The 17,842-nt window shown below is 51.5% G+C and overlaps 9 protein-coding genes across 9 annotated transcripts; 2 read left to right on the forward strand and 7 right to left on the reverse strand.

Annotated features, from left to right (window-relative positions):
* Positions 1 to 13: 13 nt before the first annotated feature.
* CC77DRAFT_926120 (hypothetical protein) lies at positions 14 to 1,903 on the reverse strand (the record flags this gene model as incomplete). Its single annotated transcript, XM_018533900.1, has 2 exons — positions 14 to 1,020; positions 1,075 to 1,903. 2 exons carry the CDS (start codon positions 1,901 to 1,903, stop codon positions 14 to 16), a joined length of 1,836 nt encoding a protein of 611 aa, XP_018391040.1.
* A 1,045-nt stretch (positions 1,904 to 2,948) lies between these two features.
* CC77DRAFT_1016549 (hypothetical protein) lies at positions 2,949 to 3,871 on the reverse strand. Its single transcript, XM_018524227.1, has 2 exons — positions 3,412 to 3,871; positions 2,949 to 3,358 (listed from the first exon to the last, which is right to left on the reverse strand). The coding sequence occupies exons 1-2, from the start codon at positions 3,763 to 3,765 to the stop codon at positions 3,347 to 3,349; spliced, it is 366 nt and encodes a 121-aa protein (XP_018391041.1). The 5' UTR covers positions 3,766 to 3,871; the 3' UTR covers positions 2,949 to 3,346.
* Positions 3,872 to 4,923: 1,052 nt separating this feature from the next.
* CC77DRAFT_337731 (hypothetical protein) lies at positions 4,924 to 6,307 on the reverse strand. Its single transcript, XM_018531317.1, has 2 exons — positions 6,159 to 6,307; positions 4,924 to 6,066 (listed from the first exon to the last, which is right to left on the reverse strand). The coding sequence occupies exon 2, from the start codon at positions 6,012 to 6,014 to the stop codon at positions 5,079 to 5,081; it is 936 nt and encodes a 311-aa protein (XP_018391042.1). The 5' UTR covers positions 6,015 to 6,066; positions 6,159 to 6,307; the 3' UTR covers positions 4,924 to 5,078.
* Positions 6,308 to 7,519: 1,212 nt separating this feature from the next.
* Positions 7,520 to 8,626, forward strand: CC77DRAFT_337758 (hypothetical protein). Its single transcript, XM_018531318.1, has 2 exons — positions 7,520 to 7,523; positions 7,588 to 8,626. The coding sequence occupies exon 2, from the start codon at positions 7,807 to 7,809 to the stop codon at positions 8,335 to 8,337; it is 531 nt and encodes a 176-aa protein (XP_018391043.1). The 5' UTR covers positions 7,520 to 7,523; positions 7,588 to 7,806; the 3' UTR covers positions 8,338 to 8,626.
* CC77DRAFT_337777 (arabinogalactan endo-1,4-beta-galactosidase) lies at positions 8,555 to 10,227 on the reverse strand. The gene is made up of 2 exons (XM_018531319.1): positions 8,919 to 10,227; positions 8,555 to 8,863 (listed from the first exon to the last, which is right to left on the reverse strand). Exons 1-2 carry the CDS (start codon positions 10,037 to 10,039, stop codon positions 8,773 to 8,775), a joined length of 1,212 nt encoding a protein of 403 aa, XP_018391044.1. The 5' UTR covers positions 10,040 to 10,227; the 3' UTR covers positions 8,555 to 8,772.
* Positions 10,228 to 10,385: 158 nt separating this feature from the next.
* CC77DRAFT_1057392 (hypothetical protein) lies at positions 10,386 to 11,397 on the reverse strand (the record flags this gene model as incomplete). Its single annotated transcript, XM_018528009.1, has 2 exons — positions 10,386 to 11,141; positions 11,194 to 11,397. The coding sequence occupies 2 exons, from the start codon at positions 11,395 to 11,397 to the stop codon at positions 10,386 to 10,388; spliced, it is 960 nt and encodes a 319-aa protein (XP_018391045.1).
* A 1,163-nt stretch (positions 11,398 to 12,560) lies between these two features.
* CC77DRAFT_1005209 (hypothetical protein) lies at positions 12,561 to 14,071 on the reverse strand (the record flags this gene model as incomplete). The annotated part of the gene is made up of 2 exons (XM_018523333.1): positions 12,561 to 13,894; positions 13,951 to 14,071. The coding sequence occupies 2 exons, from the start codon at positions 14,069 to 14,071 to the stop codon at positions 12,561 to 12,563; spliced, it is 1,455 nt and encodes a 484-aa protein (XP_018391046.1).
* Positions 14,072 to 14,358: 287 nt separating this feature from the next.
* On the reverse strand, positions 14,359 to 15,518 carry CC77DRAFT_1016554 (hypothetical protein). Its single transcript, XM_018524228.1, has 2 exons — positions 15,062 to 15,518; positions 14,359 to 14,978 (listed from the first exon to the last, which is right to left on the reverse strand). The coding sequence occupies exons 1-2, from the start codon at positions 15,381 to 15,383 to the stop codon at positions 14,539 to 14,541; spliced, it is 762 nt and encodes a 253-aa protein (XP_018391047.1). The 5' UTR covers positions 15,384 to 15,518; the 3' UTR covers positions 14,359 to 14,538.
* A 1,452-nt stretch (positions 15,519 to 16,970) lies between these two features.
* On the forward strand, positions 16,971 to 17,819 carry CC77DRAFT_1046854 (hypothetical protein). The gene is made up of 2 exons (XM_018527460.1): positions 16,971 to 17,209; positions 17,258 to 17,819. Exons 1-2 carry the CDS (start codon positions 17,065 to 17,067, stop codon positions 17,566 to 17,568), a joined length of 456 nt encoding a protein of 151 aa, XP_018391048.1. The 5' UTR covers positions 16,971 to 17,064; the 3' UTR covers positions 17,569 to 17,819.
* Positions 17,820 to 17,842: the final 23 nt, after the last annotated feature.

The following is a 17,842-nucleotide window of genomic DNA, read 5'->3' on the forward strand; positions in this document are numbered from 1 at the left end:
ATGTGCTTCCTCATCATATTCCTCTCTGTGCCCTGGCAGTAGCCCTTGTCTTTTTAACCATAAAGACACCAACTTCTACGCCTTTGCTTGGCTCACCATCGTGGTAGTCTCGCTCCGACACTCCCTCCAGAACAGCCTGGATCAGAGTCGCTGCACTCATCTCGGAGCTCGGGAGCTTCTTCGACTTGCTAAAATACTTGGTGATAACGTCCCGTACACGAGGCTTCTCCTGCTTGATCCACCAATCGTCCGCCCATGCCGACCGTTGCAACAAGATCTCCTCTTTCGCCGCATGTATGACCTCGTAGTTCGCCCTTTTCTCGGGGTTTGAATGTCTCTCAACCATTGCTTCGCAATATTTGCGGACTTGCGCTTCTAGGTGGTCGTATTCGTCCAGATAGTTGACTGAACTCATTTGACCTAGACTCCTGCCTAGCTCAGAGTGAAGGTCATGGACCACCGTTACGGTTCGTAGAAGCGGGTCGAGAATGGGTCCAAGGTACTGCTGCATGAAAGTCCTCGCGCCTGTTTTAGTCGGGTAGATGAAGAGAAGGACACCATCGTCACTAGACAGCTCAATCAGGCGGTCGTACAACAAGGATCTGCCCCGAAACGTGAACATCTCAGAGAACTCGTTCGTGTTCGTAGGTGGGATGTATCGCTCTACGATAGAGACATTAATGCTTCCAGGTGGCACAACGGGGCGAGGCGATGGAGGAAGGAGTTTTGAATCGAGTTGGTAATCAGGAATGGCCACTGCACTGTCGAAAACTTTGCTGGTAAAGTATGAATCCCCTCCCACAGCAGGACCAGGGGTGGATGGTGGAGACTTGGGCAGGTCCATCAGCGTATAACGGCCAGGAAGCGCATGGAATACATTGATCCATGAAGTTTGCGTTGACGATCTGTCATGAATCGAAGCAATAATCTGACCAAAGATATGGCCCGATGTCGAGGGGCAAGGAAGCGCGTGGGATAATATCTTGACTGAATCCAGGTCCAGGCATCCAGATTCAGTTACTAAGCTGCTCAGTACATAAAACTACGCATCACCCTAGTGTCAGAAGTACTCACTGATGGTGCGTTTGGCCTCCTCTATCCACGCTGCCATTCTAAGCGCGTCGCTGAACTCGTCGTGAAACTCGTCGTGAGTCGGTACAACGATGGGGGCTTGGGGAGGAGCAGTCGAAGTGGCAGTGCCGTGGAGGTTTGGCGACACGCCTGGCTCAGAATTAGGAGGTGAACCCAGACCAACCGTCCCTACGTTCACAAAGGATCCCCAACTGATCGTCCCCGGCTCCGTATCCGAGGGAGGCGTGTGAGTTGACACAAGATGTCCGACGCGGGCTCTAGCTGCCTTGGGACTGGTAACGGGGGTATGGCTGGCCCCGTTGGCGTGACTGAAGAAGTCGAGTGGTGGGCTGAGTGCATGGAGAGGGTCCTCTGGCTTTGAGAGAGGTCCAGCGCCTAGTGGAGAGAAAGACTGATGTGCTTGAGTTGGAATACGATCAGGGTGGGGCGCAGCAATGCCTAGTACATCAAACGAGGGTAGACGCAGATTGTGCGTACTTCTAAGGACCGTGGACGCGGGAAGCGAGAAGTTAGTTTGAGGAAGGTTGAGGGTCAGATCAAGATGTGGCCGGTCCTCGATGGTGGGAGTCCTAAGAGGCTGGGGTAAGACGGAAGGCAGCGGGAAAGGCTGCGGCAGAGAAGCGTCGAGAAACGAAGAGATGTCGTTGGGAACCGCTATGTCGGGGCAGGGACCCGCATCTATGCCTTCATCCGGCGTGGGTGGGATAGAGTTGGGCTGGAGCGCTTCGTGGGAGGGTTGCTGAAAGTGAGGAGGGGCAGTCTCAGCATGAAATTGCTGTGTAAGATGTGAAGGAGACTGGGGATCCGCCATCATGGCCAACGAGGTCTAAGATGTTTGCCGGCAACGCGAACAATCACGCTACGTGTTGGGTAAGTGGGATGAACAGACGCACGGAGACGTGGCTGAAAGATCTGGCGTCCAGGTACAAACGCGGTAGCGCCGCGGCGGCAGTAACGGCCGCGTGGAAGTATTGACAGGTAGGAAGGGCTGGCGGTAAACGAGTGAATGGAGGCCTGGGGGAGACCGTTGCTGGCTCCAAGACTTGAGAGCAACAGCAGCAGACCAGGCGAACGCAGTGAGTGGACTAGGTGGTGGTGGGCTAGGTTGGGTTCGCGGAGTGAATACCCGATGTTCGCTGCGGTTGATACTAGCGTGTTTTGGGGGGCCAGGGTCTCATCAGCAGAGATCTAGACCTCGGCCACAAACAATTCACACCAGCAGAATGGCCTGACCGCGCGTGGTTCTCCCTGCATACATGGTCGCCTGGCTCAATCGCCGTCAAGCCTGTCTGTCCATCGGTCTTTGTGGTGCCGTTGATTATTTCCACCGACGTCTATCATGTCCCTCCTGCACGACAAGCCCGGCTAGTCCTGAAGCTGCTTGATACGAATTGAACGCACGCCTCCCGTGGGGACTCAGTCGTGCCAGTGTACATGAATACGGCGCTTACCTTCCTGACTGCGGCACTGTTGTTGCGCTATAAGAGTGCAGCCTGTCTTTGACTCTGCCCGACTAGTCGGCAAACTGAAGAAACCCCAAGCAGCCCCACAACCCATGCTCACAATATCACTCATCATACGTTTTGGTGCGAGCTTACTGCGTGTGTGTCCCTACTCCCTTGGCTTTCCCTGCGCATGGTCTGACAAGCCAAAGCTATCTACCCGCAGTCACACAGAACAGCCACACTCAGCTGCCGCGACACGCTTTGCCCTACAAGGATAGGGGCCATGCGAGTCTAGGCTTCCATCGAGATGTCTCTCAACTCTGCCTAGCGAGCGCAGTTTTGGTTGACAGCGTTGGAAAACTTCTTTTTAGCTGGATGCGTCTTTGGTTAATGATCAGCGCTGTACTGCTCGTCACGGGATCTTCCGTTTGCGCACATTTCGATCTTGCCGCCACTGCATTCAGGGTTTAATCGTTTGATCCCAGTCTTGGTTTACAAACGTAAAAGTTCGCTATCAAATGTGCGACCGATCCACTTGTGCATCCGCTGCAAGACATTTCTCACAAGGACCATCGAGCGAATCACCTTGCTTGTTCCCCCGCCTGCATGGGAGAATCCGGCGAAGAAGCGTAAACACCATGCCAAGCTGTTTGCACTTGTAGACTACAACAGCTCACAGTGAGCTGTGGTGCAGCAGCTTGCTATGACTTGTTCTCAGGGGTTCTCTCCTTCTTTCCTCATTAGTCCAGCTCTTCTTTCATCCAGACACTTCTCTCGAATCGCTACGCCACCACTGTGTCGACATAGATTCAAGTATCAAACTATCCACATTAGCACCAACCTTAACATGGAAATGAGACGTGGTATAACGTACTTGCCACTTCTGCAGTCCCCTCTCTCTTCCTCCAGCTGTACTTGCACTAGACTTTGACGCCATCTTCGGCTCGTGTAATTTCACATACTCCTGCGCAAGGATGGGGCACGCTTTCTTGTGCGCCTTAAAATGCGCCTTTTGGCAGTCTTTGTTGCAGTAAGTAACCCTATGGCACTTGATGCACTGCTTAAGCGAGTCCGGGGACTTTCCACATTGCGCACATGCCTGAGGTGGTGCTGTCGACGACGAGGAAGTGGGCGTTGGCTCTGCAATGGGGGGTTGTGACGATGCTGAGTTTGATGATTCTGGCTGTGTGGTAGGTGCAACGTCCGGGTTGGCCGTCGAATCCGCCATTTTTCGAGAAACAGACAAGTCAAATCTTCCAGAAGATGGGTGTGATAATTGCCAAACGCTGTCTCTGATGTCGTTGTGCTTTCTCTGGATTCACCTAACAGACGCCAAAAGTTGAATGCGATCGACATTGTGCCTGCAGGGATAGAATGCAAGCGACAAGACTAGGTCGATTTCGTGCTAGCCTCGAAAGTATCAGTTACTAATGTACTCTGCCACGACACAGCCACTGTGCAAGATGTCTCACGAAGTAAGTCATTGCTAATTTCACTTCATCACTATGACTCCAGTGTCACGGCTGCTTTTGTGGCGTCATGAAGCTCGGTAACGGTAACATAACATCTCGGCAAGGACATGAAGCTGCGAGACTATCCAAAGCCAACGGTCATCAGCTCGTTGCATTGTCCCAATGGCCCTATCCTGGTCACAATGGCATGTCTAAGAAACCTCACTGTGATTCCCCAGAGCGTGTGTTTGTGATTCAAAGCAAGATTTTGTTCTCTGTCGCTACTACCGTCCTCTTCGCCAGTTGTTCCTTTGTATGCCCAGATAATCAGCCACTTGTGTTGTCTTGTCTCTATCCGGCTGCCTAGATATCTGCGTCGGAACAACAAGACAATCTAAGTGTTATCAAGCGGGCACTCACTGTATTTCGGTCTTCACTGTGATACAGTCGGTGCAGCAGCCTCAACATCCCTTACGCACGCCACTCTAGTGGACGATCAAAGCTATATCGACCACTTCAACTTGCTGCATCGAAGGCAAACAAGTTTTAGTATCCGTTATTTGCAGTATAACCGGGTTCATGGAGGATCTGTTAACTTTCCTCCACTCGCTCCGTCAGCTATAGGATGTTTCTCACTGATTGTCAAGGCATCGGACCCGGCGACATGAGTCCAGAAAAGCTGTTAGGACTGCAAGAGAAAGGCACTCATGAAAGCTCGGGACGAAAACTTGCAAACACCATATGGAGGGAGGGAGAAAACTATCGGTATGCGAATCGATAGATGTATGTCGTAGTAATGTATCCTACACTCATCTTGGGTCATGGCAATTTAGGCTGGCAGATATAACCCACGACAGAGTTGAGTCCATGAGGTGCTGAGGAGGTACCTTGCTTGCTACATCGAGCTGCCATCAACCGTGCTATGGGACTAGAGTACAACTAGTTCACGCGACTGGATCCCTCTCTGACTCTTCTGCACATGTCCCCGTTCTCGTTCACGCTGTTCCACGCCCAACCTCTCTCAACCAATCTTCGCAACACAATCCTGCAGCCACTTTTCTATGTTGAGCCTCACAGTTTCCTGTAAAAGCTACACATTCGCGTCTCGATTGCGCCGATATGCTCGCGCATGCTCAGTCATAGCGTTAAACTCCTGTTGTCGCCGCTGCAGTTCTTGGCGATCCCTTTCGACGCGTAGTTCACGTTGTGCTAAATCTCTCTCACGAGCATCCAGAGCTGATGTACAGCGTTGAAGCTCGGCTTCTCTAGGATGAGGTAACGGTACTTTCTTACTTGATCCACTTCCACGCATAGTGCCTCTGTTACTTGGAGGCTGATCGGTTATTCCTGGCGCAGGCCGGCTGTTCGTTGGCCTACCTTTCGGCTGTTGTGACGTGTTTGAGGCTGTTGTTACTGGGGCAGCTTGCTGACCAAAGGGAGATGTCCCGGAGAAGGGAAACCCATTAGCGAAGGGAGACCCCTCGGAGAAGGGAAACGTCCCGAAGAAGGGAAACCCCTCAGAGAAAGGAAACCCGCCGGAGAATGGAGTCGTAGGCTCCTGACCGTGGTGTGATGTTGATGGCACCTGCGGTCGAGCTACAGGCGCAGACGGTCGACTATTGCGGATGTATGGCCGTGGCTCACGCTGAGGGAGTGGTACTGTTGCAGGTGGTCGAGACGCGGAATCTTGGGTGAGAGGCGCATCATTTGCCTCATTTTCCAAGCTCTGATTGCGGGCCGATACGTCCTGGTACTCTGCTTGAAACCATCTAGTGCGACACAGCGGACAAAGGTTCGCGGTTCCTTGGGTTTTGCGACGGGAGAAGATCTTCTCGAGACAATGGCGACAGAACTCGTGGTTGCACTGAGCTGGCGGCTGCACTACGATGCGGATCGCCTGATGAATACCACGATCGTACTCCTCAGTACATATCGGACAGTGAGCTTTATCGGATGGATCGCGCTCGCTGCATGGCCTGAAACAACGGCGCATGAAGTCGTTGAAGGCGAGTGGCCGTGTTGCCATATTGATAAGATGCTAAAGAATGTTCTCAGCGTGGTGTGGGAAAGTGAGTACACTACAAAGATGTTACTATCGGAGAAATTGCGGTTAGTGTTGAAGAAGGTGCGGGTGTGTTGATGAGTCTAGAAGGAGATTTCAAGACCCTACAACAAGCACATAAAGTTCGCGTTCACCAGTGAATTCCTGGACACAGAGCCACTGGTGTAGCTTGAAGACTTAGTTCATGTGTGGTGGGATAGACGGAGTCGTGAGTTGCATGATGTAGTAGTTCACACATCGTGGTAATCCGTGGATAGTTGGTATGATCAGTAGTTGCTGTGGTCTTTCGTATCTGTTCAATCTTAGCAATAGACCATGCGGGTTCTGTGAATAAGATCAGGTGATCGTGGCTACTCATATGGGTACTGAACTACGCTATCCTGTCCCTATATCATATTACCTAGGTAGCATCGAGGGGATCGTAAATCGTGGGGATCAAGATTGATGAAAATTTGAAGTTCAGGCGAAGAAGCCTGGTGGATGCACTCCAGCAAAAATACGTCCACTGTCATGCAAACCTATACCGTGAGCAGCAGGCCAACGATCCTCATCGCTGGTAAAGTAGTGATCCAGTAACTGGTCGAGTGTACATGCGTATCGATCTACCTCTGCTGACAGCATGCGTATATGCAGTTTTGTAAGGGATTCCGAAGCACATCGGCACCTCTTCTTGTTTGCAGTGCTTCAAAGATCAAGGTAAAGTGTGTGATGGTGAAGAGTTGATCAAAGGGGGCGATGACCTCATGTGCGCATTGCGCCATTGGCTGAATTGCCCGAACCCAGCCACGCGCCAGCCTTGTCTTATCGCAAACATTGACAGCTCGTCGCACATCGCAACGAAGTCCACCTCTAATCCTTCGCAGTGATGTAGGTATGCGCCAGCTTGTTTCGCTCAGGTGAATGTATAGGTCAAACCGGGAGGAAGGCGTGTGCTAATGGTCAAGTTGTTTTGCTAAGTCTTTTTGCTAAGGCAGGTACTTCTCATGTCTACTGGCAACATTGTGCAACCATTCGTTCTTGCAGAAGACTTATCTTCGCTGCGCCACTGTAGAGGCCCATGGCTGGGTCAGATGTGTTCGCCCCGAAAGTCAGCAATGACAACACAGCTATTTGACTCGCTACGCCGAAGCTTGGGCTCCGTGTCAGCCTAGGTTCAGACGCACAGAGTACGGACTTCGCCAAAAGTCCGTTGCGTGACCTCCGTCCGTAAATCTGACTGTATGAGCCAAGAGCGTGCACGCACATACCGGTGCACACATAGTCCGATGCCTACCAGCATACGTAGTCCTGATGGCTTTGTTGGTCTAATAGCAGATCCAAGAGACGCGTATATCGCGAGAATGGCAGCGGTATGAGGGACCTGTCCGAAGTAATCAAAGTGTTTGCTAACATCTACAAAACGTCTTTTTGCTATCCATAGTGAGCATTGGTCAAGTGCATCCGAGAGATGGAAGAAGCCCCAGCATCATACGAGTAAATCGCCCAACTTTTGATGTATCGTTGAACCCTTCTGATGATATCGCTGACATGAACAAAGTGGTACTAATAGCAATGAGTCTCGTTGAATACTTGTCCGAGACGTGCTTGGGGTACTAGAAGGCGTCAAGGGGATGTACAGGGCGGGCGTTTCCTGTGGCTTGATTAATGCGGAAAATGCTGGAGGTACACGCGTCAGGACCCCAAGTTTGGTGACATCCAGCTTTGATCTTACGTGTGGCATAGAGGTCGGCAAGGCTATATATCTTGTCTTCGCAACATGGTTTCGTTGCTTCACCACCCATCAGCTCCAGCTTTCTTCCAGATACGTATCTTCCCTACCACCACCATGAAATCTCTCCTGTTCTTTTCAATCATACCTTCCACTCTTGCACTAGTCGCACCGCTCGAGCGCCTGAAACCCAATGTCTATAAACGTGACGCACATTGGGAAACAAAGTCTTGGTCCCATGGTCCCGACACCGCCACCATTACCGTAACAACGACTTTGATTGTCACCATTAACGCCATCCCGACAGATGATGGAACGTTTCCCAACACCACTACCACGGAAACGAGCGTGACAGCGACATCCGGCGACGGCCTCGCACCAACTACGTTGATCACGCAGCCCAGTGGGGCTTCTACGCCGCAAGAGACAAGTGATATCCTAGCACCTATCACGTTGATCGATCTCAGTACGGCATTTTCTCTGTCTACCGCCACTGGAGATGCGGATGGCGCCGCACCTACACCAAATGATATCGAACCAATTACGTTGATCGACATCAGCACTGCGACCCCCATCTAGATGGAATCAAGACTGGAGGAAGGTTGTGGAAGAGACGTCGGTATGATACGACGTTGTATTGGTATAATCAGAGAACCCGTAGCTGGAGGATTATTGTGGTCTGCCTCGTGATGGAAGTGGTTTCGTTGTACATATTGTCTTTCTTTGGGTCTTGAATCTAACACACTCGCTTGATGCGTTGACTAGGTCTTACACCATTAACAATGCTATTCATGCCGTTATGTCGGGAAGATCATTGGTAGTAGTCTGCGTTCACGCTATCCTGAACACAACGCACGAATAACAGAGGAATTTGGAGTATGGGAATCGGCGTCCGAAGTTTTGCACAAAATTCGTTTAGACCTCAAAAGGTTTCGAGGATCGGTCGTTAGGATAAATGAAAGACTCCTTGAGGCCAAGAACCTGCACCATCAGTGGTCTGCAACAAGTACTCTCTTAGTGGCAGCTTTCAAATAGCTCCGTCGCACTCAACCGCATACTACTGCTGACTTTGCTGCCTCTTCTCACATGTTTTGCTGCATATGGCCTGCCGTAAATTAGCCTCTCTCTGCCAAATATATGCCAAAGACAGTATGACTTACACGTCTCCAACGACCTTCTTCAGGACCAGACTATCCACCCATTCCCCCTTGATCATCTCTTTCTCCTTCGTGAGGCTGTGTCTTTCAAACCCCAGCCTTTCTGCTAACTTCCAGCTTCCCTCGTTCCTTGGATCACACTCAATCTCCATTTCTAGTTTCCCTTGATCCTGCAGTCGTTCCTTCAGAGCATCAATGAAAGCCGTCATGGCTTCGGTAGCGAAACCTTGACCTTGCATAGAAGGCAAGAAGGAAAACCAGAGGTTGGCATGGGTGACTGGCTTGATGGTGGTTTCTCCTGGTAGGGAGTCGGAGTTCGCTTGAGACGTCTTGGCGCCTACGCGGCCGATGAACTGCTCGTCGAGGTTTTCGACAGCAAGTTCGTACTTGGTTCGGGGTACATCGTTGTGGTTGCGAATGTTCTCCAGGACGAGCTGACGAGCTTCTTGGCGTGTACGTGGGGGCCATTCCTGATAACGTGCGTTTTGCTCGTTTCCCTCGAGAAGAAAGTAGCTTTCCTCATCCTTCATGACGAACTCGCGGAGGAGCAAACGACGTGTTTTGATGGCGCCAAAGCGTTCGCCTTTTACATTTGCGCGGGCGATGGCTGCGAGTTCTTCCTTCGTCAGAACACCAGAGGCTTTGAGTATCTTCTGAATGACATTTCCCTTGCCGATCATATAGTCGATGATGTTGTTTGTCTTGGCTGCAAGTTCGAGCTTCACACGTGCATATTCATCCCTCAACTCGACGTTTGAGCGTAGCGTGTCACGTAAGCTGAGATGATTGCGCGTTTGTGCAACACCGTCGACGCACACATAGATGTTATGGCGCAAAGACTGGTTGGGGTCTTTGAAGACATGACGGTCCTCGATACCCAGTTCCCCAAGGTAGTCGAACTTTGCCTTCGCTATGAGAGTGTCGATAGCAGGCTGGACATTGTCGCGAGTAACTATGATGTCGACATCGATGATAGGTTTGGCGACAAGGCCAGGCACTGATGTGCTACCCACGTGTTCGATCGATAGGTAGTCGACGTCCTGAAGGTAATGTTCCAACTGTGACTTGATACTTTCGAATTGCTGCGGCCATTCCTTGTTGTATTGCTCGATGATGACAGACATGATCGCTGATAGAAGGGAAAAGTAAAGTGCAAAGCCGGTCAAGCTGGCGATGCCTGATAGAGGTCAAGCAGGTCAATGTGTCGGCTAAACCTACCGAGCTTGTGAAACGCTCTCGCTTCTCACCCGGGTGCTCCCGAGGGGTGCAGGAGCAAGAATGTCGGTGTAATAAAAAGCATGAAAAGGGCACAAGAATGAACAAGAAAGCGGATACCCGAGATTGATGTCGTACATACAGCCAAGATGCCGCTTGCGCACAAAGGGCGAATGCGACGCGGAGATACGGGCGAGTCTCCGGCGCGCTTGGTTTGATTGCGCTCCAGCCCTTCAGCCCTTCCCACATAACGAACTAATCATACTCTTCAATCTTGATCACCGGGATGTCTGCGTACGGTGGAGGGGCGTCGCGGCCCAACAAAGCAGTCTCGGCATCCGAGTCGGTGCTTGTATTTTCCTGCTGCCTTCGCAAGAACAGGCGACGAGCCATGATGAGGCTAGCCGCAACCAGTGCAAAGAGCGGAAGAAGCAGGGTATTTCCTCCAAGCTGTATTTTGCCAACGAAGAAGTTCCAGGTTCTCGACCACGTGCCAATTTTGCCATACTCGTCCCATTCGCTTGGATCGAATGACGTTTGCATCATAGCCAGCTTTCCACACTTCATCCTAGGTGGTTGCATTCTGTTCTTGGCCTCAACAACTTGTACGTCTTGGATGGAGAGGATGTAGGGACCGCCCAAGTTCTTGTCATACACAAGGTGCTCATCATATTCCTTGTGCAACAATATCTGAACGACCTTCTGACCCATCTTGATCGGCTCAGGTCCTTCTCCCCAGGGCAGACCAGTCACGTTGAATTGAAGCCACAAGTGTTCGGGCTTTTGAGCGCGAAAGATGGTATGCTGGTATTGGAGCGGAAACATCATTCTCCTGTGCTTGTTTAGCTCCAATGTGTCGTTGTCTTCGTCTTCGGATTCCATCTCGTCCTGCTGCATATTGGTGGATACCTGTACGGCATTGATATGAAGGGGCATGGGGTCCAGAGGGAAGATGCGATTGCCGTTGAGGAGTAACGCATCGTTGAACTCGGTCATGTCGAACTTGAGCAACTGATTTATGGTTAGCAAGCGCAGCCTCCTGCATGCGATGGGATACACCCACTAGCGAGCTGTTCGGAGGCGGATGTAGCCATTCCGCCTTTTCAGGGCTCGTCCAGGCACGAACAGGGCATCCGACGCATCCCAGCTTCACGGTGTATTCCCGGCCCGCCTCCCTCTCGATGACTTCATCCTGATCCAGTATGTTCTGTGGTGTGATGGCCGCTGCAGCCAGGGCCGAGAGACTAAGAAGAGCGAGTGAACGCATGGTAATGCTGAACGAAAATGAGAGAAGAAGGAAATACAATGTTCGATTTGACTGAGGTTCGCACCAGGAGGCGGGAGATGGCCGACGATGCCGGGCGACGCGTACACACAAGCCTCGGGCTACGGCACGCTAGCGCAGGGACCATTGACGTGGGGGATGCTGATTTTAGAAGCCGATCTCCCTCTAGAACGAATGGTATCGATACTGTTCTTTGCGTATGTTAGACTGTTAAGCTGTACAGTGCTCGCGATGGCTGACGATCGTGTTCGCAGGTGCATCGGCTTTGATCAAAGCCAACGCAGCTCATCACCGATTTGTTATCCACAAGGGAGTAGCACAATACACCTCGTTCGAAGACAACGTTATTACTACGTCTTAAAATACTGTGACTGACGGGTAGAGGGATATGGCTAGGGCAGCTCTACCAGCTTCCTCATCAATTCCTCAGTCATCGACCTGGCTCAAGCACGGCATGGAGTTATACGAAATTTATGATCTTGGTCAACAGTAATGTCTCGCTCTGCTACTAGCCTCCTAGCTCCCACGCTGGCTTAACAAACTAAGCAACGCTATAGTAAACCGGAGCTAGAAGTAGCGCGAATGCTATATAGGTGCGAGACTCGATTTTGTAATTTGAGTGCCAATTGATGAGCTTTCTACAGGCTGTCTCTCATGCCGATGGTATACGCAAAGTGCATGAAACATGTTGCTCCATCTTCTACCACGTGGACTGGGTATTTCTTCGTACCTTAGCATAGCGGTGGGAAGCTTCCGATGAAGTATGAAGTGGAGAGCAACCAAGAGATTGCTTGCTTCTGGACCGGATGCTGACCTCGTTGCAACCTTGTGCAGAAAGATTTGGAAATTGACTATCAGCAGACACAGAAGATAGTGCGGGTAGTGTCACAGCTAGTGAAGGTTGAGCCAATGGCTCTACCAACGTTGCTGGAGTCTTCACTAGCGACAGAAGCAGTGTTCACTTTCACCCTCGACCGAGCAAGCTGATAAGACTTTGGGGCTCATAGACGGAGGTGTCATGCTCGCATGGCAATCCGAAGTGATTTGGGTATGACCAGCAAGCATGCATCTGCTCGTACAAGCGATGAGCTGGGAAGATGGCTCGTCAGATGCATAGTTGACAGAACCATCAATCGAAGAGGATTTCACTCCTCTTCACTCTCTTCGCTGCTGTCTCCGCCCTCCAAGCCTCTCATCATTAGCGCCTCAAGATCATCTTCGTCGTCGTCGTCGTCGTCGGCTGCCGCGACTTCACCAACATCGCTAGGCTTTCGATCGTGGCCCGTTGTCTCTTGTCGGGCAGGCGGGCCGATGTCCATAGGCTCGATGTCCCTGTTGTTGTAGTCATCGTCATCGTCGTCTTCACCTTCTGCGTCGTCGCCGCCCAGATCACCAAAGTCAATCTCATCCTGGGCGTTGCGATTGCGTGCGTGTGGGTTTGGCGAGCCTTCGACGTCACTGTTGGCTGCGCTAGCGAGGGAGATGGGGCCGTTTGAGGGTGAGCGCAAGTAGCCTGCACCAAGGTTCTGACCAAGGCCTAGAGAGGCCAAGGCACCGTTGTTGCGTCGTGGTGGGCGGGCATCGGGCACTTCAATCTCCAGACCGCCGTCGTCATCTGACTCGCCCTCTGCGTCATCACGATCATCATCTTCTTCTTCATCACTGTGGTGTTGTTGGCCTTGGTCAGGAGGGGGCGATGAGCGCGCGGGGGATGAAGCCACTTCGCCGTCGGATTCGTCAGACGAGTGTATGACTTCGGAGGATTTGATCTTGGGTGCTGGCGGTGCCGTAGACTTTGCCTTGGGCTTTGACGCGGTATCGGTTGCGGTGCGTTGGAGGCGGACGGCTGGTGTGGCTTGCGCCTTCTTGGGCTTCACCATGGGGTTCGCTGTCGCTGTCTTGCGCTTCTTGGGGCCCGGGGCAGTCATGGGCTTCCGCGCGGGAGCAGCAGCCGCAGTCGGGCGAGCGCCCAGCTGCGGTGTGTTGACGGCGCTGCCCGTGCCAGTCCTGTAGTCTGGCGAGGACGCGTAGCGATATTCCGACTCGTCGCCGCGTTTCTCCTTCTCCTTGCTCAAGAAGTGCCGGAAGTCGTAGGGGTTGTCCGCGTCAGGATCGCCTCCCTGGTCGTCAGCTGCTGCCTCGCCAAACAGGTCCTCTTCGTCGTGTTTGTCTTGGGCATCGTCCTTGAGCTTCTTGGGATATATCTTGGCGTGCTGCGACGAGACGTCTTTGCCGTTCCTGGTGGCGAGGTTGAACGTGTAGCTGCTGGAAAGAGGCTCAAGCGTGGCCTGCTGGTTCGCGGCATCGAAGACGAGGACATAGGACTTCTTCGGTTGTGACTTTTGTCCGGTGAAGGTGAAGACGTCCTTGTCGCCCGAACTGCTCGTGTCGTCAATGCGGAGCTTGTAGAGGTTGGCCGAGGTGGGCGGTGTCAGCGTTGTAGAGCGCGATTCCGTCGTTTGCGAGGGTTTGTGGTTGTCTACGCTGCGCATCAGCCAGCGGCCATGGACGAGGAAAATGGCGGACAAGACTCACATTTGACACTGCTGAGTTCTCCGAGAGCATCGTCGCTGCTGCCTATGCGGTCGCTGATGTGCAGGCTGAAGTGCGCCTTCTTGTGAGGCTCGATACGACTCTCGAGCATAGGGGACGCCATTTTACTACGCGTCCACCTCCAGCATGCAGGCTCGGAAGCAGAAAAACAAAGACACGCAAAGCAAGCAAAGACTGCGAACGCTGCCGAGGCCAAGAAGATGCGCAGAAAAATAGAATGACTGTCGTTTGCTGAGCCCGAGAGTTGGTGGGTGTTCACGTCAACTCGCAACGCCGGCTGGTCTGGATTGGGATGCTCCGCCTGCCGTCCTCCCGCAGCTAGTCTCTCCCCACATTGCACCGCTAGTTTTAGTCTGCTTCTTCCCATCTCATCTCATCTCCACTTCCGCCTTTTTGCTTCTCTCATCACAGTCATTTTGCCAAAAGCGCACGGCTTGTCATCAGCCACGTCAGTTGCACACTGTACTGCACGCCATAGCTGCATATCCAAACAGTTGTATTGCCGTGCATCACTATCATCGCTAAGGCTGTGTCCCGCAGGCGGACCAACTAGCTCGAGCATGTAACATCTTACAAGTCGTCGGTGTATCTTGTAGTCTTTGCCCCGTCTACAAGACCACCTTGTTCAGTGCCAACCTGGAGGGTTTGCAGCGCTTTCCTTTGCTTCCTCCTTTGCCAGAGGACTCGAGCAAAGAAGACCATACAAAGCCCAAGGACAACCATGCCACCAACCATGTACAAGCTCGATGGCTTCGCCTGGTCATCTTCATATGGTAACCCCTGAGGAGCGTCAGACGTGAAAGCGCGCCTCCCTCTGTCTTGTGGTGGCGTCTTGTTGATGACGGGAAACGCTTGCGAAAGACCGCCTTCCATCGTGCCAGGGAACCCAAACGCGCAGACCATCGTATCCGTTTCCGCAGTGAAATCAAATTTGACTGGAACTTTGACCATACCCGATCCCATCACGTCGAAACTTGTAGACCATATTCCCCCATGGTTCGGCCTCTCGTCTGACACGATGGTCAAATTCATGTAATTTGAAACATCAGAGAGAATGCTTGGTAATCCAAGTCATGCAGCGAGATGAACTTACAACAAGACTCCCAGTCAAACTGTTCCTGACTACTCTGATCCCCAATTTTCTGCTGGCAGGGTTTGCAGTAGAGATTTCGATGCAACGCAAAAGGAACATCAAAATCCCCGGGCCATGTCAGCTCGACGACGTCGTTTACGAATAGGGGAGTAGCACCAAAGCCTGAAGTAGGCGGATGATGAGCTGATGTTTCAAGGTATTGCTCGACCAAGAAGCTAGAGCTCTGAGGGTTCTTGTCAGGCATCAGAGATTTGTCGCCCGGCGCTGGGAATGTCCATAGAGCCTGGGTTGGGCAATCGCAGTCTTCGCCCTTGGAAGCCATCGTGTAGATATGTTGTGGTTTGTGAAAGGTGTTGACGACTAAGAAACTGGAGAACTGTTCCTTGAAGACATGTTATATGAATGGAGATTATGCGCGCATAGCGATAAACTTAGACTACTCCGGGTAACAAAGCGCTATCGAAATCTAGCCCTCAGCCCCGTGCAGCTGTCGTATGTGCCGCTGACGACTGCTGTGAGTGGGCTACGTCAGAATCAGGCGTTCTCTATCTAACGCAAAATAGCGGAGTGGAGTTCGCGTACAGCTGCTACGCGCAAGGCTGCTTGCATCAAACACGCAGCTGTGGAGGCGAAGCACCGAAAACCAAATCACAAACGTAGAAACGCCGGTGCCTTGAGTTATGCGCCAGATACTTGATTCTTAGTGTGACAGTTGTTGTTGCATTAGCTACATGTTATGATGGGCTCGATGCTACCCTCCCACCAGCACTGATCTCTGGGAACGCATGGAACGAATGAGTAGAAAGCCGATACGTTATGTGTTGGCGCAGGCAACCGTGTTTCGAAGACTTGGAGCGAAGTAACAACTTGTGTTGAGCACAAAACGAACAGATGATTGTACAAAAACGCGTCACGCAAGTGACCAGTTGGAGTGGTGAGAAGCCAAGGCCGGTCGCAGACAACTATGCACACATGTTGAGAGGCACGACTTCACGATTTCACCACGTGAGGAAGTACCTTACCTGTCGTTGTGGAACCTGATGTTCCACGAAAACTTTAACAATCTCGGCATCAAATCTGTGCAGCGATGACGGTGATAGTACATGAAGAATGACCTAACGTTATGAAGAAGAAACTTCTGACGATTGTACATTGAAGCGTCAATTTGTTCATGTACTAGAATTCTGGCAAAGCGGCAAGGTAGAAAGAGAATACGACTCAAAAGTGTAGAGACAGGAAATGCGTTAATAAGGTCCACGTGCAGCGATTTCGGTAATGATCAAGACGAAAATTCTAAAGGAAAAGCCTGTTACAGTCCAGCTCTCAGAACGGTAACTTAGTCGTCACTCTCTGAACTTTTGCAAAGTACTCTAATGTTTGGACTTCGGTACTCATCCTGCTGAAGTTCATCTCCATTCGACTATCTTATCACAACCAGTGAACAGGGATTAACAGATTTGAAGCCTTGAACAGTCTTACGAGCTTCTTTTCGCAACGGTTTTGCACGTATCGACCGATACTTAGTATACAGGTCAACATCCATGCCCGCATGGTCAACGTGAATAGCCATATTAAATGTATTGCCTCTGCCCTGTTGGCAGCGCACGGCAAGGTGTTGGCAATCTATCGGAGTATTGAAATTATCCGAACGCAGTACAGAACCACAATATACATGCTGGTGGATCTGCCAAGCAAGGTTAGTCATCAGGAACAGTACCTCACGATTGGTCTGGCAATACTGGTGCTCGAATCTGTCATCCCAGACATGGATTTGTGAGTTGGTCAGCTAAGGAGTGGGCCCATAGTCAATGTTGGCACGATGACTTGCGACTTAGCGGTATCGTTCTTTTGAGAACCTTGAAGGCAGCTAAGACACAGTATAAAATGCAGCAATGCAGCCTTCGTGACGATCCATCGCTCCGCTGGGAAGGCATCGTTTTCATAATTCCCGTCGTTACAGTCAACTCGATTGCACCATACTCGCTCTGAACATATTGCACAACATGCGCTTCATGATTCCACAGCTCTTAGCATTGGCGGCCTCAGCTGGGGCTGTTGGTATCGCTGTTGTACTAAACAATTCAAAAGAACCTGTTTACGTATGGTCTGTTGGCGGCTCAGTCGGTCCCCGTCATGATATTAAGGCTGGTTGGTACCAACGCAGGATTTGACTTAAGCCCTAGCTGATGATTCCAGGTGGTATCTACTGGGAACAAATGCGTCGCGATGAGAAGTCTGGAGGTATTGCAATCAAAATTACAAAAACCGGGGATGGTCTGTACACAGGCGCCCCTCAGCAGGTATGGGCATATAACCTGGATGGTGCTTCGGTCTGGTACGACCTCAGTACCGTCTTTGGGGATCCGTTTGCTGGTAGCCGTTTAGAAGTTGCTGGAGATAATGGGGGTCTCATCGTATGGGCAAACGGGACTCATCCGGGAGGTAGCCAGGTCGCGTCGGCCCCGAGCGAGGGAAACATATTTCTCACTATCGATCCTGCTGCTTGAGCATTAAAAGATAGCTTGAAGGTGCAAGGGACTAGAACGCCCGAGAATGGCTCGGTGGAATTGTCTAAGTGTCACTGCCCCAACGGCACGTGTGCCGTTGATGCCTCACAGTAGAGCAACGTGATGAAGCGACATCTGTGAAAGACTTATCAGACATGTTCAAGTCAATCGAGTTTATGCTCACGTCGTACGGCCGTTGGAACCGCCCAGAAAGTATTTCGATAGTCGGACAGCTAGCAGCGGTATGGTGGGCGATCATTACTCTACTCGATTC

The sequence above is a fragment of the Alternaria alternata genome (genome assembly GCF_001642055.1).
Source record: "Alternaria alternata strain SRC1lrK2f unplaced genomic scaffold CC77scaffold_2, whole genome shotgun sequence".
Lineage (NCBI taxonomy): Eukaryota > Fungi > Ascomycota > Dothideomycetes > Pleosporales > Pleosporaceae > Alternaria > Alternaria alternata.